Below are 26,596 nucleotides of genomic sequence, written 5' to 3'. Positions count from 1 at the left end.
CTCAAAGGAGCAGCGCTGCAATTGTGTGCCTGCGCAACTGCTGGCAGAAGGGTCTCCACTAGAGGGAGCTCGAGAGAGAAGCCCTGCCAGAGGGTGTTGTGGCCTCCTCTGCCAGACGTCTTGGTGAAGTACCCCCCCCCCCCCCCCCCCCCACTGATACTGCTGGGTGGACAGGGGCGAGGGGAAGGGGTGGGTGGAGTTTCTTGCCCAATTGTTTAAACTGCAGCACAGGCAGATTGACTCTAACCAGCAACGTCCCGCACACTAATAACCATTACACCATGGCTCTGTATACCTCATTAACATGCCCGCTGATGAACGTATTTGGCCTACTGTTCCACACTCGCAAATAAATTAAGGGGGTATAAATATTCGGTGTGGGTATGTTGTGGGTGTCTCTTAGCTATACACACACACATATATATGCATAACGTGAACCGATATTCTGTAACGTTGGTTTACTTGTCGCAAGTGATAATATTGACCTGTGTCGGCTCGGAGGAGTTGGAGAGCTGCACGGAGTAGACGCCGCTCTTGGTGAGGCCTGCGCCGTGCACGTCGGCGCAACTCTTGAAGGGGACTCGCTCCTCCTTGCTCACGGCGGCGGGCACGACGTGACCTGCCAACGTCAACACCGTGAAACATTTGCAAAAAGGCGGCGCCGATTCCACCAAGTCGTGCGCTACGCTCATGTGTCGGAAACATTCATTGCAACCGTTAAAACTCACGTTATTCTTCATAATAAAGGTTTTTGGGTTAGATCGCGTTATTTATAAATGTGTCGTAACCCTCCACCACCCGACATGGCCAATCAGCAAAAAAGTGTCACGTTTACAAAAGACAATTAGTTCACTACTTTAGCCCATCGGTGTGTTGAAGAGTGAATCCACAACATTTACAGTTTGAATACGAATGGCGAATTACATCCAGCATCATCGGGCGAATTGCCCGATGATGCTGGATGTAATTACCAGCGAAACGTCGTATTCAAACTGTAAATGTTGTGAATTCACTCTTCAACACACCGGTGGGCTAAAGTAGTGAACTTATTGTCTTTTGTAAACGTGACACATTTTTTGCTGATTGGCCGTGTCGGGTGGTGGAGGGTTACGACACATTTATAAATAACGCGATCTAACCCAAAAACCTTTATTATGAATAATATTGGCCGCGAAAGCCTACTAAGTGTTAAACTGTCCCGCTATTCTTCATAATAAAGCCTACTAAGTGTTAAACTGTCCCGTTATTCTACATAATAAAGCCTACTAAGTGTTAAACTCTCCCGTTATTCTACCGCGTAAGTTTTCGCGGATGCGCTTTTCGTGCTCTCCCGATGCGTTTTTTTGGGGTCATTCCGCGGTGCCGTTTCGCGAGATGTCAGACGTTTTACTCCACGTGCAGGGAGCTCCCTCGGGTAAATGAATGGGTGGTTCAAACTTGGAACTGAACTCGGTTCCTGAAGTTGCTCCAAGCTCGTGGAGCAAGACGTTGCGAAACAATAAGCCGTACAACCAAAAAACACATTCCGTCACTCTGTGACTTTTTTTTATATAACAGCAGAATTGCGAAGAACGATCACCTGTGCAGATGGAGTCGTAAGGTCCATTCGTGTGCAGGAGTGGGATGGATTGTGGCATCGCAGAACCGTGATGGATGGTGGCACAATGGAAAGGTTAGACATTGGATGATGATGATGATGGCGGTGATTAGTGATGGTAGCAGCAATAATGATCGTGGTGGTGCTGGTCGTGGTAGTGCTGGTGGCGATGGTGGCGACGATGACAATAACGATGCATGGAGGTTGTTCTTAATATGCTCATGAGAAGAAACAATTATGATTCCCAAATATTTTTTGGCCCAGATCCAGAATGAACTGGTCGGCGCCAAACGTTCACCTGAGCGACGTAAACAATGACTGGCCGAGGCCAAGTCAATTTCCATTTGCCTCAATGTAAGTTGAGTCGCTCATCTCGTGAGCAGAACATACACGCGTGGCAGCCGAAACCTAAGCCCCATTCCTGACGCCCTTCCCGGAGGAGCCGTGAGCCGAACATTTAAATTCGTTTGGATCGCAAATTAAATCAGCGCTTGCCAACATCAGAGGTAGCGCAACGGGTAGGGTGATGCGGGCCAAGCAATCTATTGGCCGGGCCGATAAACGCATTTGATAATATTTGGTTTCTCAAACAATTTTGAGAAAATAAACAACGCTGTCCAACTGAAAGAGCTCATGCAAAAGTATTCCAAGGTACAGTATCCCACGGACTTGAGCTCGAAGCGCGGGGTGTGTGTTTAGGTAAGTGAATAATTGCGTGCACTTTTCCATCTAAAATCTGAGTTTCTCGTCATTCACAGACATTGTTAGAACTGGTTTCAAAGATAGGGCCTTGTCTACCCGTCTACCCACTGATGCTGCCGTGGTCTAATGCCCGAGCACATTGGACATGCAATCTAGAGGTCGGCGGCTTGAATCATGGCACGGCAGTTGAAACAATGTTACAGGTTTCTTAAATTTCCCCCCCCCCCCCGCTCGTGCCTCTGTCCTACCGCCCACGCCTCTGTCCACCGAAAAGTATAAATGTGTCCACCGCAGTCGATCGGCAGGTCGCATATGGTCCGGTAAAGCGCGGGTACACACACCTCTTCCAAAGTGTCTGACCAGCATGAAAGAGTAGGCTAGAGTTCCGATTGAAAGGTTCTCTCTAGAGCTCCCTCAAGTGGAGTGGAGGCCCTTCCACCAGCAGTGGCATGCGCAAGCACTTTCAGGGCCGCGCCTTTGCCTCTTTACTTTTATTGTCCACCTTACAAGGAGGGGGGGGGGCTCCCTCGCCACAGGATTGATGCGTATTTAGGCAGGTCCTCACCTGGTTAAATAAATTCCCTCCCGCTGTTTATTTTGGAATTGAGACTTTGTGTTTCTCTACCGCCTCCGACTAATTTTCCCACTCATTCCCCAAAGAACTGTGCCGCAAATCCCCGTGCGTACTGTATGCATGAATTATTCCATCCTTGCTACCATGTAAATAAACTGTACGCAGATATTAATCCCATGGTTTTCCCATAAAGCCCCTCCGCTTGTTTGCGGTATAACATTTTATACCTTCAGAATTGTACATGTAATCCCATGGTCCTTCCCCTGCCCCAAGATGTACAGCGTTCTGAGATACTCGGCTGCTCTTAAAGGCTGCTTTTGGTTATTTACTCACACTTGGTCTTTATTTCCCACAATTTATTCCAGTTGGGATAGCGGCCTGTCATCAAGAGATGAAGAATCCATGTGGAAGTCTTGCAGAGCAGTGCATCCTGATTGTCAGATAATGGTTTCGACTGAAAGCATTGCGGCTCAATGTGGGTGAGCCCCCCAGCTGTGGCTCCATGTGGGTGAGCCCCCCCCCCACCTGTGTCTCCATGTGGGTGAGCCCCCCACCTGTGTCTCTACGTGGGTTTTTTTTGATCCTCCACACTAGAGGTCGCCAACCAAAACAACAAGAAGAGCAATTTGTTTCGCATTCGGTAACAACACCAAAAAACCCTCAAGAGCCGAAATGCAATTTGAATGAGGGACGGTGGGTCCTTAATAAAAAAAAAAATGTCACGAAGCCAGTCCTTAAAAGAGCCGCAGGTTGCCCACCCCTGCCCATGGTTGAACTAGACTTCCGTGGTCAGGGGTCGGCAACGAAAATAACAAGAAGAGACAATAGTATTTAGTATTTCCTTCTAATTTAAAGAGCCGCACTGCATGCAGTCGTTAAAGAGCCGCATGCGGCTGCGGATGTGCAGGCTGCCGAACCGTGCTCTACACAGCATGGAGCGCACTTTCCCACACACTCGTGTATGGAACCGTCACGAGATGGTCAAGCCAATCTTTCATTCTCGTAGCTGGAATATTGCCAATTTGAATATTATGATAGCTTATTGTGCCTGAGACCATCCACTTCTTACACTTGAGAACATGGATTAATCATGGGTGGCTGAAACCCAAATTTTAATCCAGCTTTTCAGTGGTGCCAGCTCAGTGTTTTGACCTTTGAGCTTACATGGCCACCTCCTAGGTGGCTGCTTAGATGCATATTGTCGTTATAAAACACACTAAATGTATTATACTGTGAACATGCTGCAGTATCCCACGCCCTCGTGATGCAACAAACAATATAGCTACACGCATGTGGGACAACCCCGATGGTGACTGTGGTGATGGTGGCTGTAGCGATGGTGACTGTGGTGATGGTGGCTGTAGCGATGGTGACTGTGGTGATGGTGGCTCTAGGCGGCAGTGTTCGTAGCGGCTGTAGTGGCCGTGGATTCAAGTGGCTGCTGCTGTAGCGGCGGCGGCGGGGGCACGACGCGCAGGGTGCCCGGGTGACGCTGTCGCCTGCGCCGCTCACCCTGCGCGTACTGCGGCAGCAGGGCGAGCAGGGTGCGCACGCTCTCCGTCAGCTCCTGCTGCTGCCGCTGCAGCCTCGAGTTGTTGGCGGTGGCGGCTCCGAGCTGGCGCTCGAGCGCGCCCACCGCCTGGCTCTGCCTCCCCACCAGTCGCTCCAGCTCGGCCTTCTCCTCCCGCAGAGCGCGCAGCTCCGCGTGGTGCTTATCACCCAGCTCCCACAGCCGCACCTCCAGCTCCCTGCGGGCAGGGGAGGGGGGCAGGGGAGGGGGTGGAGTTGAGCAGGGAAGGGGGCAGTGGAGTGGGCAGGGAAGGGAGCAGGGGAGGGGGTCACACGCACGACGCGCGTTTGCGGCGTCTCTCGGCCACGGCTAAACAAGTGGAGGGGGGGGGGGGGGGTCCGGACCCTCGCTGCACCCACGGCGGCCGCGCCACTGAGGAGCTGCCGGGAATCGTCTCCACCTGACGGCCGCGCAGTGCGACTCGACGCGGCGCCCTCACTTGTTCTTCTGCGCGAGGCGTCCGATGTCCTGGGTCTGCAGCAGCAGCTGCTTCTCCAGCTTGTGGGTGGACAGCGAGTTCTCCAGCAGCTGGATCTCCAGCCGCGACGTCTGGTTCAGCACCTGCGACGGCGCGGTCACTCGTGGTCACCCTTAGTCACCCTTAGTCACTCGTGGTCACCCTTAGTCACCCTTAGTCACTCGTGGTCACCCTGAGTCACCCTTAGTCACTCGTGGTCACCCTTAGTCACCCTTAGTCACTCGTGGTCACCCTTAGTCACCCTTAGTGACCCTTAGTCACTCGTGGTCACCCTTAATCACCCTTAGTCACCCTTAGTCACTCATGGTCACCCTTAGTCACCCTTAGTCACTCGTGGTCACCCTTAGTCACCCTGAGTCACCCTTAGTCACTCGTGGTCACCCTTAGTCACCCTTAGTCACTCGTGGTCACCCTTAGTCACCCTTAGTCACTCGTGGTCACCCATGGTCACCCTTAGTCACTCGTGGTCACCCTTAGTCACTCGTGGTCACCCTTAGTCACCCTTAGTCACTCGTGGTCACCCTTAGTCACCCTTAGTCACTCGTGGTCACCCTTAGTCACTCGTGGTCACCCTTAGTCACCCTTAGTCACTCGTGGTCACCCTTAGTCACCCTGAGTCACACGTGGTTACCCACGGTCACCCTTAGTCACTCGTGGTCACCCTTAGTCACTCGTGGTCACCCACGGTCACCCTTAGTCACCCTTAGTCACTCGTGGTCACCCTTAGTCACCCTTAGTCACTCGTGGTCACCCTTAGTCACCCTTAGTCACTCGTGGTCACCCTTAGTCACCCTTAGTCACTCGTGGTCACCCACGGTCACCCTTAGTCACTCGTGGTCACCCTTAGTCACCCTGAGTCTCTCGTGGTCACCCTTAGTCACCCTTAGTCACCCTTAGTCACTCGTAGTCACTCCAGTCACCCACCTGTGTCTCCATGTGGGTGAGCCCCCCCCCCCCCACCTGTGTCTCCATGTGGGTGAGCCCCCCACCTGTGTCTCCATGTGGGTGAGCCCCCCCCACCTGTGTCTCCATGTGGGTGAGCCCCCCCCCACCTGTGTCTCCATGTGGGTGAGCCCCCCCCCTCCCCACCTGTGTCTCCATGTGGGTGAGCCCCCCCCCACCTGTGTCTCCATGTGGGTGAGCCCCCCCCACCTGTGTCTCCATGTGGGTGAGCCCCCCCCACCTGTGTCTCCATGTGGGTGAGCCCCCCACCTGTGTCTCCATGTGGGTGAGCCCCCCCCACCTGTGTCTCCATGTGGGTGAGCCCCCCCCCTCCCCACCTGTGTCTCCATGTGGGTGAGCCCCCCACCTGTGTCTCCATGTGGGTGAGCCCCCCACCTGTGTCTCCATGTGGGTGAGCCCCCCCCCCACCTGCGTCTCCATGTGGGTGAGCCCCCCACCTGTGTCTCCATGTGGGTGAGCCCCCCACCTGTGTCTCCATGTGGGTGAGCCCCCCACCTGTGTCTCCATGTGGGTGAGCCCCCCCCACCTGTGTCTCCATGTGGGTGAGCCCCCCACCTGCGTCTCCATGTGGGTGAGCCCCCCACCTGTGTCTCCATGTGGGTGAGCCCCTCACCTGTGTCTCCATGTGGGTGAGCCCCCCACCTGTGTCTCCGTGTGGGTGAGCCCCCCACCTGTGTCTCCATGTGGGTGAGCCCCCCCCACCTGTGTCTCCATGTGGGTGAGCCCCCCACCTGCGTCTCCATGTGGGTGAGCCCCCCACCTGTGTCTCCATGTGGGTGAGCCCCCCCCACCTGTGTCTCCATGTGGGTGAGCCCCCCACCTGTGTCTCCATGTGGGTGAGCCCCCCACCTGTGTCTCCATGTGGGTGAGCCCCCCACCTGTGTCTCCATGTGGGTGAGCTTGCGCGTCTGCTCGGCCGTCTGGCTCAGCAGGCTGGTGCCCATCTCCAGCATGGCGGCGGCCGCGTGCTCCTGCTGCTGTTGCTGCTGCTGCCGCTGCTGCTGTTGCTGCTGCTGCTGTTGTTGCTGCCGCTGCTGCTGTTGCTGCTGCTGTTGCTGCTGCTGCGACGTCGCCCCCTCCACCCTCACCGAGTCCTCCAGCTGCGTGCGGCACCAACCACGGCCGTGCCGCGCCCGTTACCAATCGAGGTCGTACCCACGACGACTTTCACCCCCCCCCCCCCCACTGCTCATCACAATCGCAACTCTTCAGGGGGGGGGGGGATTTCTCTGCCCTCGGAGGGTTAAGGAATCTGTCCCAAGTCGATGGAGGTGCTATTAAAGTTTCGCCCGAAGAACCCTCAACCATCACCTGTTTACAAAGATTTCACTTTCTCTCTTTCACTCGTTCTCTTCTCGTCACATTAGTCGTTCTCTCCCCCAGTTTCTTCTTACTTGCTTCCCTCGTTTAAATTATTGACGCCCTCCGAGATCCATTGAGGGGCGCCTTATATATCTTAATTATTAGTATCTCCATCTGTGCAACATATTTTCTATTTGTCATATGACAGAGATATTTTTGTTCTGGTTTCTATTTGCTTAATCGCTCTGCTTTGTTTTGCTTTTGTAAATTTGGCGACTCGTCACTCGTGCGAATGAGACTCATCATGGTCTCGCCTGGCAAAACAAAATCAACTTAAATTTCCCGCATTCACCATTTCCCTACCCCGGCTTTTGTGCCGAGACCGTCGTTTTGTGCCTTCATCCCATCCCTCAAAATGCCTCCCCCCCCCCCGAATCCCGCTTCTACAAACTCTCGATTAATCAAAACACCTCTGCCAGGTTTCTCACCCGCACCATAAACATGACCCCCAATACCGCAATACTCCCTCCCATCACGATACCTGTCAACCCCTTATCAGTGTCCTACCTCATTACAGACCAATTCAGACCTTATCGGCCACCCCGTGCCCCTTATAAATCTCAACGTTCATCCTACAAAGTCCCATCGCAAAGGAGAAACACAAACAAATAGACAATTTATCTTTTTTTGTGCCCGTATTGAAACGGCTGTACGCTGTATGGACCTGAAAAGTCAATCTCTCCCTGCACAAGAATACGGGGTAAACCGTGCCGGTTGAAAGCTATGCATCATTCCCCTGGTTCCCAATCCAATCGCCCTCACCGTCTTCAAAAGCCTCCGTAGACTTTATCCTGCCTACCTCTCTCCTCAAATCCCACTCCCCTCCTCCTCACGCCTCCTTCCCACGCACTCTCTCCGCTCAAAAAAAATATTAAAGCTTCCTGTTAAAAAGTGTTTTGTTTGTCTCGGAGGAAACCGGAGCGCCGGGTGAAAACTCCACCACGTGTGCATATGAAAGGGATAGCGCTCCCTAAAGGTAAAAAAACCTAAATCTGCCGGCCTAGATGAGAGAGCTGTTCCAAGCGTTTTAATACGTTTTTTTTGCGTGGAATATTTGCTGGTTGAATTCCAGGATGTTTCTGTTGCTCGTCGTCGCTTTAAGATGTTCTGTGTTCATATTTTGTTTGTTGCGGTTGCACCCGACTTAAGAGCCGCATGGCTCACAGGGCTGTACCTAATACATGAAACTTGAAAACTTGAAACAATCAGCATCAGGAACAAGTGGCAAGACCGTCAGCAGCCGGCAATGCTGTACAGCTTATTGAGCTGATCCGAGTCAGTTCCTGAAGAAACTCCCAGCACGTGGAGCGAAACGTCGGACTACAGCACCCGACCATCGCACGCGGCGCAACCCGTGCGATGGTCGGGCGCCAAAGCCCGCGTAGTCAGCGAGGCCCTTCGTGGTCTGGCCATGAATCACCATCATCATCTCAGACTAGAATGGAGCAAGTGTGAGTGTTCTTGTTGCAAGGGGGCCGTCCATAAATGACGTCACGCGATTTTGGACGATTTTTGACCCCCCCCCCCCCTCGTCACACGGCGTCACAAAAAGTCAGACCCCCCGCCCCTCAAATATGACGTCACAAAGCTCTGCCCCCCCCTCAAACCATATTTCCATTTTGAAAATAAAACGTGCTTCAAATAGCTTTAAACTTTTATCATCGTGGTGCGTATTTAATGTGGCGCTGCACTCTGATGTTGTAGGAGTGTTGTTATAACAATTAGTGTTGTTATAACAATTCTATATTTATTTAAGTTGCGCATTTTGATGTGACGTCACATTTCTCAACCCCTCCCCCCCACTCGTCACACATCGTCACAAAAATCTGCCCCACCCCAACCCCCCCAGGTGCGTGACGTCATTTATGGACGACCCCTAACAGCTCTCTCGCTGGTTCAGCAATTCCACTACTGGATTATTTTTTTTCCCGCCTGAGGACGACCGCTTGTGTTGCGATCGGAACGTCGCGGTATATTATTGTTTGTTTTATTTTATTTTCTACCTACGTGACTTTACCGAATTAACCAAAGAGTAAGAAGTGTGAGTGTGTCTGTAGCGGGGAACAGCTGGGTGCATCTGCCGGTCATCTCAGTTATAACCAACCCATGGCACCTGCTGGGTCTGTCCCGAGACCTCTTCCTGTCAGCGAGACTTCGACACTTCACGTGGCCTCAAAGTGCACCTAGCCTGGCACAGGCGCCGTGGAAGTCTCCGTCACTTCGTGGTTTACTCTCCGGATTTTTTTGTTCTTTTTTTAAAAGCCCCCTTTTTTTTTGGAGCGCGTAACAATTTTCCAAAACGTTAACATGCAACGAAGTATCGATTGTACGAATGTTTTTTTTTAATGCCGCTCAAAAAAAAGTCGATTTAAAACGTTTGGGCGAAAACTTTCTACGGTGACGCTCCAGGTTTACGACAGTCAGATTCGCGCGCGCGCGCGGCTTTACGACGTCCACATTAAAGTGCAACGACCAATTGTCGATTTACGGCACAAAAAGAAGACTTCATTTACGACTCCCCCCGCCACCCCCCCTCACGATCCTCCAACGCGATTCCTGGATCAGCTGGAGCGGCGAAGATTCTCGTGATAACGCCCCGAGGGTTCGAGTTACTTCGGAAAGGGAAGAAGAAGACGAGGTAAGAAAACGTTACTTTGAATCATTTGGGAGCGAGAACATTTTTTTTATTTGATTTGATTTGTGTCAATTTCGGTAAAAAAATCAATGTGGTGGACAATACTGTGCAACTTAGCGCTATTGGCCTATTAATGTACTAGCTTTTAAAATTGCCCGTCCAAGGACGATTTATATTGCAGTACATCTGGAATATTCAATAGAAAAATTGTTCAGCTCATGCGGAGTGACGTCACCCGCGAATGGTTATTGTGGAGGGGTGCGGTATGTGGAGTGACGTCACCCGCTAATGGTTATTGTGGAGGGGTGCGGCATGTGGAGTGACGTCACCCCCTCATCGTTATTGTGTAGGGGTGCGGCATGTGGAGTGACGTCACCCGCTCATGATTATTAATGAGGAGAGGGGTGCGGCATGTGGAGTGCGCGACCTTGTGCGTGAATGTAAATTTACACGCGGGCATGAATATTAATGAAGGGGGGGGGGGCTCTTTTGCAGGGACGTCACGCACGGATGTAGCAGTGTGCTGCGTAGATTTATTTTTTACCGTCAATTTCTGTAAAGAAACGTCATATCTGAAGCGACTTTGCTTCATGAATTATTTAATTCAGCTAGATCTTCCTCTGCGTTAGTGTAAAAATCCACCCATTCATGAATATTATTGAGGGGGGGTGGTCCTCATGTGGAGTGACGTCACGCGGGAGGTGTGCCTCATGTAGAGTGACGTCACGTGGGGGGGTGGGCCTCATGTGGAGTGACGTCATGCGCGGGACATTCTTGACTTCGGGGCCGTCCATAAATGACGTCACGCGATTTTGGACCATTTTTGACCCCCCCTCATCACACGGCGTCACAAAAAGTCAGACCCCCCCCTCAAATATGACGTCACAAAGCTCTGCCCCCCCCCCCAAAATATAAAACATGCTTCAAATCGCTTTAAACTATTGTCATTGTAGTGCGTATTTAATGTGGCGCTGCACTCTGATGTAAGAGAAAACATTTATTTGAAAGTATATTTAATTAAGTAGAACGTGTTGTCTATATTTATTTAAAGTTGCACATGCTTCCTTGTAAAACGTTTGAGTTTAGTGTTTTAACATCTTAACACCTGTTTTGTTGCCAGAAAAAAGGGGAACACCTATTCTCTTATAGTATTAATGTAGCACGAGGGGACTGTTTTCTAGCATGTTATAGCATTAAGAATGGATAATACTTTACACATGCACTTTTCAATTCTACGTATATGCACTTTGGTAAATCTACATTGGAAACTCATTGCTGTAAGAGCTGCTGTTTGGGTGTTTAGTTTGTTGTCCTTCCCCCGCACCTCCGATTAGCCACGGTTGGCAACGTACGGTGCGAGAAGTTCAACATGCAGTGCATACATAACACTGTACGGTATTTGACTAAATCCCATATTTCTAGCCTTTTTGTGTGTGTGCATGTGTGAAAAATCTCGTCTCTAGCCCGTCTTCAGGAGGAATATAACCGCCCAGCGTTTTGGAGTCGACACGAGACGAGGACAATTACCGGGGAGACATTTGGAATCTTGCTCCCTTCTGGCAATGTTTAAGTCACCGCGAATAATAATGCACATGGCAATATTCGCCCGTTGGAAGCAGCAAAGGGGCATTAAGATTCTGCCTCGCGATGGCTTCGTATCCGGACAAAGGTGGAAAATGCACGGATAACGTGGGTCCTATGAAGAGGTTTAGAAAAAATTACGTTTTTGAAAGAAAAAAAAAACCTGAAGGTTATTTTCTCTATATTTCTTACTTAGAGTAGTTCAGATGTTATTCCAGGTTAGTTCTTCGTGGGTTGTCATTGAAGCCCAAAGGCTCCGAACCCCTCTGCGGACCTAGGAAATGACGGTCTATAGGGCCTGGAATCTTCTTATCGTTACAAACTACACATCCACGTCTGTGCTTGCAGACGCTTCTGTCTGCTAAGTCCTGCAGTTTCCCACATGCACAGACATTAACGTCAGACCAACATGTCACAATACGTTCGTATATGAAACTTCACATGGTGATATGATCACAATTCGGTTAGAGGCTTGCAAGAACGCTTAAACTCTATTTAGGTTGATAAGATTAAAGGCCTTATTTGGTCTGCCGGTCACTTTGTTGTAACAATTAATTTTGGATTTAAAGCTTTCGTGACTGCAGGGATTCATATTCTTGGTTCTTTCTACGTGACTTTACCGAAAGAACCAATAATATAGTTAATTTTGGGTTCTATCAAAGTAGATGATTAATTCTAGTGTTATTTCATTGCTTCTAAATGTGATTTAAAACTGGATTTTAAGAGGCCATGCCATTATTTTTTGGTAATATTCTGTTTCAAGGACAATCTGTATATGCAGTATTTGGACGTAATTTTTCTTGGCAATAAAAGTGCAGGCAAAGGGGGTGAGGGTTGGGTTAGTTTGGAGGAAAATGTAGATTTATGTAACAGATTCATTCAGATTGCCCGCTGGAATGTTGTAGAGAGGGGGGCTTATCTGTCACGGGGTCAAGACACGTCTGGACAAGGGTTCGGTGAAGTGGTCTGGATGTGTGGAGCATCAATTGAAATCTGAACATTCACTTAAATAACGCCACACGAGCTTGCACGCAACTTTGTGGAATTGGAAGAAAAATAATTCCGCAAAAGTATGTTTCAACTCAACGTACTGTAACTGCCCTTTTTTTGTTACTTCAAAACAGCATCTTATGACTCAACAAAAATGTAAAATAAACACTAGAGTTTTTTTTCATCCCCCTTCGTAAAAAAACGGACATTGGCTGCTTAGAATTTAGTTTCGGAGGCCCCCACTCCAAGATAACGGGGCTCGTATAACGAGCAGGAACAAAGTGACACAGACACCTCGTGCAGATAGGCAGCGGCTCAAACCTTATCGCTTCCCTTCCCCCTACCACCTCGGCCTCCCCGACTGAGTCTGTGTTTGCCCACATTTGGTTTTATGGTACCTCAAACATAACATTTTGACTGGGAACATCTTGTATGGATCGTTTCCAGAAGCCCCTATAATGCTACCGAGTTGGCATTTGGCACAGAGATTTTTCACTTGAATTCGGGCAGATTTATGGCTCTAACAGAGATCGGCCCTTTGGAGCTCAGCCAAGTAATGGACCCCTGTTTATATCGCGAGCGACGCCACTCGCGAGTTTTTTTTTCAGGTTCCAGGTTTTCTCGCGGTCGATTTGGACGATCGCACGTTTGAGAAATTGTGTAACGTAAACATTAAATAATGGGCAACGTTGTTTATATATTTGCTCTCAATTTTCGCAGTTTAACATCATTAATCACGTGTGAAAATGTATATATAGATTCGCACTTCGCATGTAAGCACGGTCAGGCCCGGCATCTGGCCAGGTGGCTCAGCGGCAGGGCAAAACGGCTTGCGATCGGAAGGTTGAGAGTTCAATCTCTGGTTCGGGATTGACTCGGCCCATCTTCCTTCCAGTGTCAATAAAATGAGTACCACTTTTTGGGAAAGTCACCAGTGGTTGTCCTCTGGAGAGACCCGCCCTCCCCCCCCCACCACCAAGGAATGTGGAATTTCCACCACTGGCTCAGGGCTGTAAATAGGAGGTGAGCACTACCCCAATGCTCATGTGAAAGGGAAATCCCTGACGCTTGACTTTGACGTTAAAATAAGTGCCAGTGATTGTCCTATGGGTAGACTCGCCCACGCTATAGGAAAACAAGAGTTGGGCCTCGAGGTGGTGCTCTCATGAGTGCCTCAACGGATCTGCGTGCGCGATGTTTGCTGCTTCAGCAAAGTAGTGACAGAAAAGTACACCATGTAACGCGTTCCAAGCCGGAGCCACGTGCCATTTACGGCTCCTGGAAAACAAACCACAACAGACACAACTGACCCACAGCTGGTGGCACTTGGACGGATGTGCTGTACCCTTTGGGGGCTGGGAGAGTCTATTGGGCGATTTGGCCTTTTCACACTAATCCCCGTGACCTACCGCATTGCCTCCCTTCTCCCCGCTCCCCCCACATCGCGTAACGTAAACTCCCCGCGCCAATTGAAGGGAATGAGAGACGAGGGTGCGATACAGTACGGGCCGACCCATTCATAGATACCTCGCTAAAATAATAGGAAGAAGTTACACTACAATATACTGTATAGAGAAAATCTTTATTTAAAAGCCTAAACACAATGTATATTTGTAGGGCGCATTTCCTACAAAGATCCCATTGCGCCACCATGTATGGAATGCAGGAAATGAACAGAACCTGCAGGGTAAACATCCAGATCTAGGGGGTAGAAGCCAGTTGAAAGAGTTCAGCTTTCAAGACGGGCTTAACATATCTAACGATTGTCTTATTCGCAAAGGCAAAGCGTCATTTCATAGCATGGGGGAGCTGCACTGGCAATAGCCCCACCACCCCAGGAAATGAGCCCTTGACCTCAGAGGACTTGGTAGAAGGCGATCCGAAGATGTCAATGCAAGGTAAAGGTGAATTACTTGCTCACTGTCCACTGCTACCAGAAGGGAGAGCTCCTGTAGAGGGTATTTTGACCATCTCCTCCACACTGGAGTACCTACACTCTGCCCCACCACGCTCAACTTGCCAATAGAACGACTGTGATGTACGGCTGAGTGAACAGAGGCAGGGGGGTTTAAAGACGTACCCATGCTTTACTCCACCACACATGACATGCCTGTTTATTTGGCGTACCCGCATTTACGTGTAGTTTTCTTCTTCCTTTGATGTGTCCTGGTGTTTTGCACGTTTAGTAGATTGGCAACCCTTGTGGGGTATCTATAGACAGATAACTGCGAATAATGAGCACTTCATGGGACTCTCATTAGATGCATTGTTGTTCTTCCCCCGCATCTCCAATTAGCATGGTTGGCTACGTACGGTGCGAAAGAAGTTCAACACACACACACGTACATATCCAGACGGGGCAGTGTTTTAATGTGCTGCCTTGAATGCCTTGCCTGGGCAGCGCAGTCTAATGAATGGGCTTACAAGACAAATATGCAAAGACTTAAAAACTCTGACCCCAGCATTCGTCTGGACTGTGTACAATTCCGGATCTGATTTAGTGCAGGCAGACGCAACAATGTTCCTCCAAAGTGGGGTCCATGAATGCGCGTGCGCTCGCGTGTGTGTCTTTGTGTGTGTGGTGATTCATGCTGGACGACATAGTGATGGAACAGAGAATGCGGGCCTGTGTCCTTGGCACCAGGACCTACCATTGGGCTGTGCCCGCTGACCATCGGCTTGCCATCTCTTAAGTTACGCCTGCCATATTTCCACTGCACTGACATACATCTATTCAATCACTCTATTCAAATCCACAATAGCCTGGTCTCATCTAGCTGATTAAAGATGCAAGCAAGAATTTAATCATTACGTGCAGCTGGGGTTGGCATCACCCCCCCTCCTCCTCGTGATGCCGAGGGGAAATGCGTGAGGTCCAGTACTGTGATTCGCGCATCTGCTAGCTGACAGAAAGTTCCAGGCCCACTCCCAATGTCTAAAACATCCCACTTCCCAAAATGAGAAGGCTTACTCTCCATGAGTGACTGGGCAGTTGTGGAGAGAGTGGATAAGTTTCCGTACCTGGGTTGTATGCTTATGACCAGATCCGGTGTGATAGTAGAAGGCTCACTCTGAATCAGTCGATCAGTAGTTTATTTTCATCAGCTGCGAAACGATGCTGTGTGGAAACTGCCTCGACTGTCGCTGCATATGAAGCTTCAGGTCTTCTCGGCCACAGTCATACCCTCCCTTCTCTTGCAAAAGTGGACTCCTCTAATGGGACATCTGCACCGGTCGGAAACATTCAGGCTGGCCTGCCGACAATCCATCCTGGGTTAAACCAGGCTGGATTATGTAAGGAGCTCACGAATCCTTGACAAATCTGGCGCTTCATTGACTGGGTCATGTAGCCCGCATAACCAGCCACCGCATGCCCAAACAGCTTTAGTTTGGGGGGATAGAGGGGTATAAATGGGTGATTGAACTTGCCGATGACTGGTACCAGCGGTGTCAAGATCGGCTCTGTGGAGGAGGCTCGTGAAGGACGCGACTCGGCAGTTGGAGGCAGTCGCCCTCAACAATAGGTGCTCGCTAACACTTGCCCCTACATGAGGGATCTATGTCTTTGCATGCAAGCATGTGGGTTTGTGTGCAAGAGTGTGGATGTATGTATTCTTGTGTGTGTGTACATTTGTGTAGCAGGGAAAACTCAAGAGATGTGCTACTTCCCCTTGTATGGTAGTTGAGTTCGTAGTATTGTAGTTGAGTTCGTAGCATGGATGCGTTTGACAGTATTTATTATTACGCTGATTTACCCAGGAAAGCATCGCTGAGTCTCAGTACTCTATTTCTATGCCTTTCGCAGTCAGGGGCGACAATCGCTTTGCGTTTCCGAATACATTTTCACAATATTTGAAAATTTGGCCCGGCACACAATAGCGTATAATTATTTCAAATCTTTAACGTACGCGCATATCTTTTACGGTTTAGACTCTCTCCTCCCCCCCCCGCCCGCATAATTAACCGTGGTGGACCGCGGGATTCGAACCGCCCAGCTCTGCCACAAGCAACAAACGTGCTACCGCTGGACCACGTCACCACCGCGGCCACCGTGTGTGTGTGTGTGCTTAAGGAGTGGGAGGTGAAGAAGGGAAGGGCGGGATGTGTTTGTCTTTCGCTTGGGCTTTTCCTTCAGGGACACCCGGCTCCGTTTCTCGTCTCCACGAGAACTCCCGGCGTTATCATTACAACGCAAATAGCCCGGAGGCTTCGCTGATTATCACCATTAGACATGGCCATAAGGGTCCACTTAGATGAAAAGGTGCTGCGTGAAAGCTCCTGCCAATAATTACAACTCTTGAAAATGTTAAAGTAATAGTTTGGGTGGCTGTGACCCAGTTCACCCTTTAACGAGGACCGTGGTTTCCATTTATGTGCCACTCGATCGGTGTTTAGACTGCATTTGAAAGCAAACCTCTTGAGAAACAAATGTTTTAAGTGCTTTAGCGCCCTATTACATCACGGCCATGCCAGCACAGGGCCGTAAATACTCTCTGCAGGGGCTCTCTTGAGCTCCCTCTCGTTGCGACACCTTCCCCCAGCAGTGGCGTGAGCGGGCACTCTTCTGCTTACAACCGTGAGACCCCGGTGGACATTCCTCATTCTCCTGGCGAGGAAGAGACTTTTCATAGGACAACCACTGTTTATGGAGGGATGATGGCCTAAGCCAGCTCCCAACTGGGTTTTTGAAATTTTTAAACCTTCCATTCGCAAGCCGCGCACTATGTACGCGGCGACTTACTGGCACAAATCTGCCACTCAAAGCGTCATCACATATTTTTGGAAGTTTCAGTTCGCATAACAAACGCTGTAAATGGACTTAATTGGGCTTGGAGAGGGTACATTGCCAGAAGGGATGATGGCCAATGGTCAAGAATAATGAAGGGGCGGCAGCCAAGGAATGGAACGCATCTAAGAGGAAGCCCGCCAGGGAGGTGGAGCGATGAAATTAGCTCATGTGCAGATGCTAGCCAGATTAATACATCGCAGGAGTGTGATATATGTGGTGACTGCTTGGGGAGGCCGTTATCCAGCAGTGGATTGACCATAGCCGGTGATGATGATGGAATGTGACTGCATCTCAATACAAATTTGAAGGAGTTTTTTTACTTGTTTTTTTTCTTCCAAAAACTAACTTCCCAGTAACTGCAGTCAGGAAGGACGAAGCCTGCCTTGTGCCTTACTCAACATACAAACACAACACAGAATTAATTTTCAATAAATGTTAAATAGATTCTCCCACATACAGAACTGGGCAACGCAAGAGCAGGTGGTAAATTACATATCCAGCCTCTGCGGCAGAGTTAAGATAAACTTGTCAAAATTATTTTTTCCCACGAATCACCAGTATATGCGGATAAATGTACGCATGAGCCAAGATGGCATCCCGTAATGAAGCATTAACACCACAACGCTAATTTAACGAGTTGTGTAAAGCCCTGGTTGCAATGGTTAGCACACTGGACTCCCAGAGGTGGCCGGTATGGTTCGATCTCCACGTGTGACATTTTTTAAATGTTAATTCATTGGCTGAAAACTTCTTTAAAGTAAAAACTCAAAGCAGGACCCTCTTGAAAAATAGAGACCAATGACTCAGTGCGCAAGTTTTTCCAATCCACTTTCTTCTCTCCAACCCAGGGATCAGGGAATAAAAATGACAAGGAGAGCCATTTTTAAAATTCGAATTCGATAACAAAACTATTTCAAGAGCCGCAATGCACGTGAATACGAAGATGATGGCCCTCATTAAATCACGTCACGAAGCAGTCAATTAAAAGAGCCGCAGGTTGCCGACCCCTGGTTCAACCAGACGTATGAATAGGTCCACCAAAGTTAGTCGGTCGGCGCGTCGCGTATGGTGGGGGGTAAAGTGTCGGTACTGTCACCTCTTCTCAAGACGTCTGGCCGGCGTGCAAGACTAGGCCCAACGTATTGTGTGGAGAGGGCTCTGTAGGGTGCCCCCCCCCCCCGCCTCAAAGTGGAGGTCGTTCTGCCAGCATTGGTGCGACTGGGCAATTGCAGGGCTGCGCATTTAAGATTTTTAAGCAGGGCCAATAAAACTTTTTTCGTGGTTTTGACCCAAAATAAACCAGAATGCATTTTAATATAATTGCCGCTCCTTGTCGTGCCAGGGGATTTGCGCGTGAGCGGCAGTTAAGAGCGCTTAGCACAACAAAGCCTCTGTCCCCAGGTCTTCCGAGGAGCTACCGTGTGCGTCAGCCAATTTCCTGCCAAGTTTACGGCCAACGGGGGGGGGGGGGGGGGGGGCACACAGTGTAACGACGAGAAGAAAGAAAAAAATTAAGAAGTGTCATTTCTTCTTAGCGTGAAATACAGAGCTCGTCGGGTGACCCTGGCCTGACCCTCCCGTCGTAAACCCGCGGCAATTTAACCAGAAACGTTCAAGCAACCGGATTCCACACGAAGCTACATCCTTTTATCGTTACATGTACACTGTCCAGAAAACATGTTTAAAAACATAAATAAATGTTGTGAGGGGGCGGCGGCGGGCTGGGGGAGGGGGGGACATGAGCTTTGTTGTTATGCGATGAGGATGTAGGATTTTGTTTAGCTTCATCTTCAGTCAAAAATGGCGAAGGAGCACTAAACTATTTAATCAACTATTGCTTCCGGAGTTTATTTTTGCAGATAGATAGTTTGCCAGTGGCTATGTCTTTCCCTCTCTCTCTCTCTCTGCGAAGCTTGGCTGACATCAGCACTTTGTCAGGAAAGACTGCTGACTCACAGCTCCATTCACCCCCTGATACTTAACCCCCCCTCCATCCCCTCCTCTTCTTCTTCTTCCCCTTGGCCTCGGCCATTTGTTTTGCATCAAAATATCATGCTGCCTATGAGTGGGCGGTTTTATACGCAGCTATGTTTACGCAGCCCAGAACAAAGTTCAAGTTTAATTCTCTGATACGGCGAAAAGAAACGGTTCCACGATTCTCTAAACGGGCTTCACGCGGTGCAAAAAAAATGCGTAAGCAATGTGTAAACACTTTTGATGGAAAATAATTTTGAATAATTGACCGTGAACATACGAATCAACTTCACGTTAAGTTTGTAGTGACATACGACGACGATGATAATGATGATGTTACATGTGGAAATGAATGTTATCCGCAGAAATGCAGCGGTCAAAAGTGTCCTTGGTTTCTACTGCAGCACTGCAGTACAACCCGAAAAACACTTTGGAGACCTATAGAGCAAAACTGCAAAAACCTTCGCAGCATTTAGCAACAGATCATAACGGACACCCCCAAGGAGATATGCGTGTCATCTTGACATGCCATCTTGACATGCAAAACATTCTGGGGGGGGTGGGGGCCGGGGTCCCTCTCATGTGTTACTATTGAACCTATCTGTTTGCGTACACAATGTTATTTGTTTCCGTTCTGCACACGCATGACCGAATACTTTTTTTATCGCTGTCGAATTACCGCTGCTGCTAAAGGCAGTGCTTGAATTCTGTCAAGAACATAACTTGCCAAACCGTGAAGAACACGTTATGTGCAGCCATGACACGTGTTCCCTGACCCCCATTATAAGGAATGGGCCTCAGCAGAATGTACAAAAATGCATTTCGCCACAAAGCAGGGTGGTGGTGGCGATGGTCGTCATGGTGAGGATTGTTAGGGTGTTTGTGCTGCTGCTGGTGGTAGTGGGTGTAGTACTAGCGGTTGTAATGTTGGTGGTAGTGTTAGTAGTGGCAGTGTTGAGAGGAGTGGTTGGTGTTGCTGTGAGAGTGGTGATGTTGGCAGTGGTTGCGCTGGTAGTGGTATCTTTGCTTGTGGTGGTGTTGATGGGGGTATTGGTAGTAATGGTGGTGGTGCTGGTTATAGTAACTTTGTTGGTAGCAGTAGAAGTGGTCTTGATCGTGGTTATGTTGGTAGCGATGGCAGGAGCGGTTGCCAGAATGTTGGACAGTAGCCGTGTTGGTATCGTGGTGGTAGTCTGTGGTGGTATTGGGTAATGTTGTTGGCATTGACACACTGCGCAATGTCCCAGGCTATCAAGAACTCTTTAATAACGCACCATGTCTGGCTATGCGACCCCCAAATGCAGCAGAACTTGGGTCTGTGGTTGTTATTGGGGCGCTGGAAAAAGTGGTGAACATTACACGACACCAGCCACAGAACGCACAGCGAAAGCGCATGCGTTACGGTTTTCTGTTGCGGCGGTCGGCCAAAAACACATTGCGTATTGCAGGGTTTTTTTTTATTGTGCTTCAGGGGCAAGAGGAGGTGTGCTGTGTGAATGGAGGCTTCATTTCTTATTTCATTCACGATTTTTTTTTTAGGTCAGCAAAGCGTTAACTCGTAGCAATATTTCCCAAGCACAGCTTTAAGGAACCGCATCATCCCCTGCCAAGCACCCTAATTGTTCTTTTTGATGCAGTGCCGGGAATATTTGTCCGTGTGAACGGGAGCAGTGATGGCCAGCTCCGCAGGACCAAGGCACGCCAATCCGTAAGGCATGCCAGGTAAGGCCCGCTGAGGTATACAGCTCTTTTTCAGAAGCAACTTGGCCACAAATGATAGATCAACGAAGTTGCTTATCGTGTGGAAATGTATAGCAGGCAAATGCTAGAAACGCATGTGGAGGGAAAAACCAGAGGAGCCGGAGAAAAATCCACGTAACCATGGAGAGAGACACGCAAACTCCATATATGCAGGCGTCAGGATCAGGATCGAACCCACAACCTCCTGCATACCAGGTAAGGTAGTTAACATCTCGCCACCGTGGCGCCCATCAATGGGGAGCCAACGGGAGAAATGGAAGTGTAGGAGCCCCAGAATGAAAGCTATTCGTCCTGCATTCCGTGGTAACTGCTGCGTCCCCTTCTGTGGAAATGTCGCGTTTTCAAGAACCATGCTGTGAAAAGTGCAAGTAGGCATTCTTGGTGTGGCGGGAAGCGCCGTCTTATACAGGGACAGTTCGACCACTTGGGAGAGGGCAGGGGGAGGGGGGCACAACTTCGCCAGTGTCAAACGATCGCAAAACAAATGTTGAACGCTAAGCAGAATGAGTAACGTTGCAATCCGCTTGCGGCTGTCGTGCGTTCTGCTCTGGCTCTCACCGCCGTGTGTGTGAAGAAAGGCTGCGATGCCCATCGCTTAATTGTCCTCAATTTTTGTACCAAATTTGCAGAACTGAATGTAACAATTAGAGGAGAGGCTGGAGGGGAGGTGGCCTGAACTTTCAGCAGGGTAGTGGAAGAAGGTGGCTGTTCTCCCGCGCTCATGCCCCCTACGCCCCGAAGCAGCACAGATGATACCGTGCATGAGCAGTGGGTCAGAGTATTTTTAGCCACCACGCACTGTACGTCTCTGGCTAATCGACAGACGCCGGCCAACTCTGACCACACCACCGCCACCACTACCACCGCCACGTTCTCTCGCCACGTTGTGCCCCTGTCGCCGGCGCTGCTGCGACAGCTGCTACAGCTGCTAGTGTTGCAACGAACGCTCGTCTTGCAAGCAGTGAGAAACCAGGGCAAACGTAAAACACCGCAGGCTTCCATCCCGTGGGCGCGAGAGAAACAGAAAAGTATAGACTCGATCTCCAGGGGTCAGAGGATCATTCATCAACAAAGGTGACATGTCCAGTTGAGAACTACCTCTTGCAAGTAAGCTGCCTTTTCTCAAGCACTAATTGACCCCCAATAGGGTCATTAAAACCAGTGACCTTTCGCCAGCTCCATTCTAGACCCCTCTTCTTGGTACAACTTTTTTTATTTCATCCCTGATGAATATTAATTTGCACAATTTCTACGTTTGTGCAGAACACACAAGCTGCTGCTGCTGCTGTTGCACCAGCGGAGAGAAAAAGATTTGAGGACTGCAATGTCACTGAAAGGGAGGGGGCGTGCAGTGGAGGGGGGGGGGGGCAAGGTCAAGGTGCAGCCCTGCAATTGCCGGCTCACGCCACTGCTGCCGGAAGGGCCTCCACTAGCGGGAGCTTAAGGGTACCCCCCCCCCTCTAGATAGTATTTGGCCTACTCTTCCCCACTGGACAGACGTCTTGAACCCCTTTTATACTGCTCGGTGGACAGAGATGGAGTTGGGGGGGGGGGGGTGGATTTCAAGTAGAAAAAACTTTTCCCCATTGCTTCAACTGCCCCACCGGGAGATTGAATATGAGCGAGCGATCGCCAAGTCCTGCGTTGCTGACCGTTGCTTCCACGGTGGCGATTCTCGACTTGTTAGCAGCAGCAGCAGCAGCCGCAGCAGCAGCAGCATAACGGCTGCGTGCTCTCGCAGCTTTCGGCATCGTTACGAATTGAGTCAGCGCCGCCCGAGCGACGACGACCGCTTCCTTCCCAGCGCTGCGGCCGCGTTTTTTTTCCGTCCACGCGCGCACGCGTTGGGAAACGCACGATGCCGCGTGGCGTTGAAAAACCCTTGGGCCCCAGACGGAGCTGAGCTCAGCCACGGCGTGTGAACACGAAGGAGTCTGCGGTCCCCACGCCGCGTCTGTAAACACTCGGGCGCTGTACCCCCACCACCCCCCCCGCGCTTGACCCCGCGTCTTGCACAGCGCCACGAGCGAAGGGCTCGCTCGCTCACTCACGTACCCGCGCACGCACGGACTCACGCACGCACTCGCACACGGATGCACTCGCTCGCACACACGCACGCTCGCTCACGCATGCACTCACCCACGCACGCGCTCGCACGCAGGCAGGCAAGGCAGGCATGCCCGCCAACTCGCAATTCCAAAATATTTCTCGCAAACAATTGCATAATATATTTCGTCTACCCCGCCCCCCGCCAGCCCTCCCACCTTGCTCAACGCGGCATATGTGGCTGCTTCTTGCAAAATTATTCACAGCCCATAAGTAAATAAATAAATTCTTCAATGATTGCACTAAAAAGCAAAGTTATTCCGGTGAAACGAAGCTTTTATTAGAGTGATGAGGTGCAGGCTATGTATGCTTAGTGCAGGCAGTTTCATCAAAAAAAAGGTAAAGCTACCCAAACCACTGCTACCACAAGAACCTCTACTCGAGGGCAGCTTGGAGACAGCCCCTCCAAGAGATTATTTTAAGCCAGACGTCTTGGAAGGTGTTGGAGTACCCCACTACTTTCCCCACACGACACACGACCCCGCCTATCAACTATAACTGGGCTTGTACCCGGCAATCGGCAAGATTTTTTTTTACGATTTAAAGCAACCGTTGTTTACCACTGCAGCGCCGCGAGATCGAATCGAACCGGTGACCTCCGGGCTGCCAAGTCCAGTGCGCTGCTGACCGTTACACCGCAGGGCAGCAATGCGCCAGTTTAATGTTACGCCCTATTAATTGGACAAACGCTGTCTGTCTCTTTTTTTCGCTTCTCTGGTTTTTCGATGGCGTATGTGCTGTTTTAGATTAGAGCAATAGAGTGTGTGGTAGTGCCCTCATCCCGCTTACATGCATGCGACTTTTGAAAGGTCACCGCAAAAACAGCACAGTTTACATAACCCCCCCCCCCCCCCACATCATAAGTACTAATTGCAGAAAGATTTTTTTTTTACTCCCGAAAAGGGGTATCGGCGGCTCCTTAATCAGCTGCTTTTCAACCCGAGCCTTAGTGGACACGACTGCTCAGCAAAATACAAATTCGTAACGCGGAGGGGGTCAGTGCCTGGTTTCCTGAGCAAGGTGCCGTATTCAAGGATTTTCTAAAATTTTTTGCGGAGGTGGACACGCGCCCACGCCAATGCGCCTGGTCCCGAACGCAAGTCTAAGGTTGCGAGTCTGGCTCACGCCACGAGACGGGAGATCACGGATTAGAGGACGCAGCAGGAACGTGGCTTACCCCAGAGTTTACCGGGAGGTGAACCGAAAGGTTTACCGCACCTCAGCCACCGCGTGCAGCGCCTGAACACGGCTCGTGAGAGACACGCGGCGGTCGGACCAGCACCAAGTAAGCCGTCAATTCACCGCGCAGTTTAATCGTCAAAGTCCAATTTCGCCGCAGTTTCATTTCCCCTAAAATCTACAAGTGTAAAGCCACTGGAGTTGGCAAAAATACATGAAGTACAGCATGAAGTAAAAATTCATTGGGGGATTTATTAAATTTTTTCCTGTAAAATTGGACCAAGCAGAAGCTTGATTTTTATTTCATTATTAAAAATCGCATTGGATGGATAAGGGGGCATAGCCAGGAAATGTGTAACAGGGTTTGACTTTCCGAGATGTAGGAGCTCGGATGCGTTCTGACGCATCCTGGGGAGCACAAGGCCACATTGCCACTCGTGGACACATGGCGATGAAATACAAAAATTACACACTTGCAAAAAATCGAATCACTTTCTGACAGCATTCAATGACAGGCCCTGCATGAAAAAAACCCCAATATATTTTCAATTTCCCCAACGGTTACTTGGTCATTTATTTTGTCAAAGAAAACACAAAAATGCAGTTGAAAAAATAAATCATTTTTCGAAGGAAACTGATTTGTGAATAATGCCATTCAGCTAACTCGGGGGGGGGGGGGAGGGGGGGGCACCTACAACAGATGGGAGGCTGGCGGTGGCCATGCCAATCTCTAGTTCAGCCGCAGGTCGAGCGCGCGCCAGAAGTGGAACACGCGCGAGCCCCGGAGGAGCCGCCTACCTTGCGCAGCCAGTGCGTGTTGTTCTCCATCGCCACCTCCAGCTGCTGCAGGCGCTGCAGCGCCCAGTCGGGCTCTGCGGCGGGGGGCGGGGGCGCGTCGCGCTGCAGGGCGTTGCCGCTGTGCGGCGGCGACGGGAAGGGGGGGCCGCCCCCCGCCACCGGGGCCGCCCTGCAGCCGGAGCCGTCCGCCGCCGCCCCTAGCTCGGGCAGCAGGAAGGTGTAGGTGCACGCGCCGTGCTGAAGCCGGTGGTAGCGCCGGCCCGAGGCGTCCACGCCTCCCGACGGGGAGGAGGCCGAGCCGACGGAGCGGCCGGCGCCGGCACCGCCGCGTGCCGAGGAGGCCCCCGCGCCACCCTGGGCCCGCGCTCGGCACGCGCTCATCCCCAACAGCAGCAGCAGGCAGCAGCTGGACAGCCGCCCCCCGTCCGGCACGGCCATGTGTCCTCGTCGTGCCCTCCCGGCGGAGGAGGCCGTCCGGACGCCCGGCGTCGGGGCAGCGAACGCTCGGCGGAGAATCCAAAAATAACGAGAGCTCGTGGAGCTACGCGGAGTACTGCTGCTGCTGCCCAGAGCCCTGGGTCTTTGATACGAGAGAGCTGGCAGATCCGAGATTGTGATATTGGTCTGGTTAATTTACTGCAGTTTGTGATAGCCTCAACTCGATGGGTTTGCTGTAAAAAAATCCCATTAACTCTAAAAGCACTTTTTTATTATCTTACAAACAGAGATTTATAGGAACTGATTTATAGTTACATGTTTTTTTATGTTTGTAAATTGCTAAATGAGTAACATTTATATCTTCAAACGTCACCGCAGGAGTTTATTTTTTAGCGGTCCTCAATATTTATTTACAGTGCGCAAACTCCGCAAAACAGTTTTAAATCAAAACCAAAAATTTCAAACATTTTGCAGACCCTCCAAAAAAAACGGTTTTTTATTTTTGTCGCAAAGCAGACACCGCAATTCAGAGGTCGTTTACAACAGCAGACTCTACCTTTTCTGCAAAAAACGCCGTCAGCCCGATCCCCGTGTTGCGCACTGCAGCTCGCAAGCCCTGCATCTGGAAAGCGACTCCCAACCCGGCCACACTCTCTCTCTCTCCCTCTCGCTCCCTCTCTCTCTTTCACTTGTTGCTCAGCCCTCGCTGCCAGAATTAAATACCGGTCCCCCAGCCCAGTTTTGGTTGAATGAGATCCAAGACATGCGGCCTGGAGCTCTGAAAGGCACAGATCGCACTGATTTCCAAATTGGCCCGCCTTGCGCTTCAAACTCTGTCAATCGGCCGCGTCGGGCAGCCCAATCGAGGGGCACGCTCTGGAAGGTGGTAGGAGGCGGAGTTGGGTGGGTGGGGGGGCCCTATGGCCGTGCCCGTCTAATCGGCAGTTGGGACGATGCGGAGGGAGGTGTTACGACACAGGGGTATGGACTCTAGATTTTACTTGGCTTCCTCTTAACACAGCTCCCCTGAAGACACGTGCAGTCTGGTGGATGACTTCAGCTAGGTATGGTAAGGCAGCCCAGTTATATATATGTGTCT

General features: G+C 50.5%; 1 protein-coding gene across 1 annotated transcript in view; it reads right to left on the bottom strand.

The window, feature by feature from the left end:
* The window catches only part of LOC116946636 (angiopoietin-2-like), a 35,587-nt gene extending 9,233 nt beyond the window's left edge, over positions 1–26,354 (bottom strand). Inside the window, exons 1-5 of the mRNA XM_032961745.2 lie at positions 25,060–26,354; positions 6,763–6,984; positions 4,883–5,004; positions 4,386–4,621; positions 486–619 (exon numbers count right to left, since the gene is read on the bottom strand). Coding sequence (XP_032817636.1) covers positions 486–619; positions 4,386–4,621; positions 4,883–5,004; positions 6,763–6,984; positions 25,060–25,497 — 1,152 coding nt within the window. The 5' untranslated portion in view covers positions 25,498–26,354. The remainder of the gene's footprint in view (positions 1–485; positions 620–4,385; positions 4,622–4,882; positions 5,005–6,762; positions 6,985–25,059) is intronic.
* Between the last annotated feature and the right edge of the window lie 242 nt (positions 26,355–26,596).

Source organism: Petromyzon marinus, chromosome 27, assembly GCF_048934315.1.
Source record: "Petromyzon marinus isolate PM22_M1 ecotype Great Lakes invasive population chromosome 27, UKy_Petmar_22M1.pri1.0, whole genome shotgun sequence".
Classification (NCBI taxonomy): Eukaryota; Metazoa; Chordata; class Hyperoartia; order Petromyzontiformes; family Petromyzontidae; genus Petromyzon; species Petromyzon marinus.
Note: the sequence above shows the minus strand (reverse complement) of the source record. Positions and strands in the feature narration are given on the sequence as shown.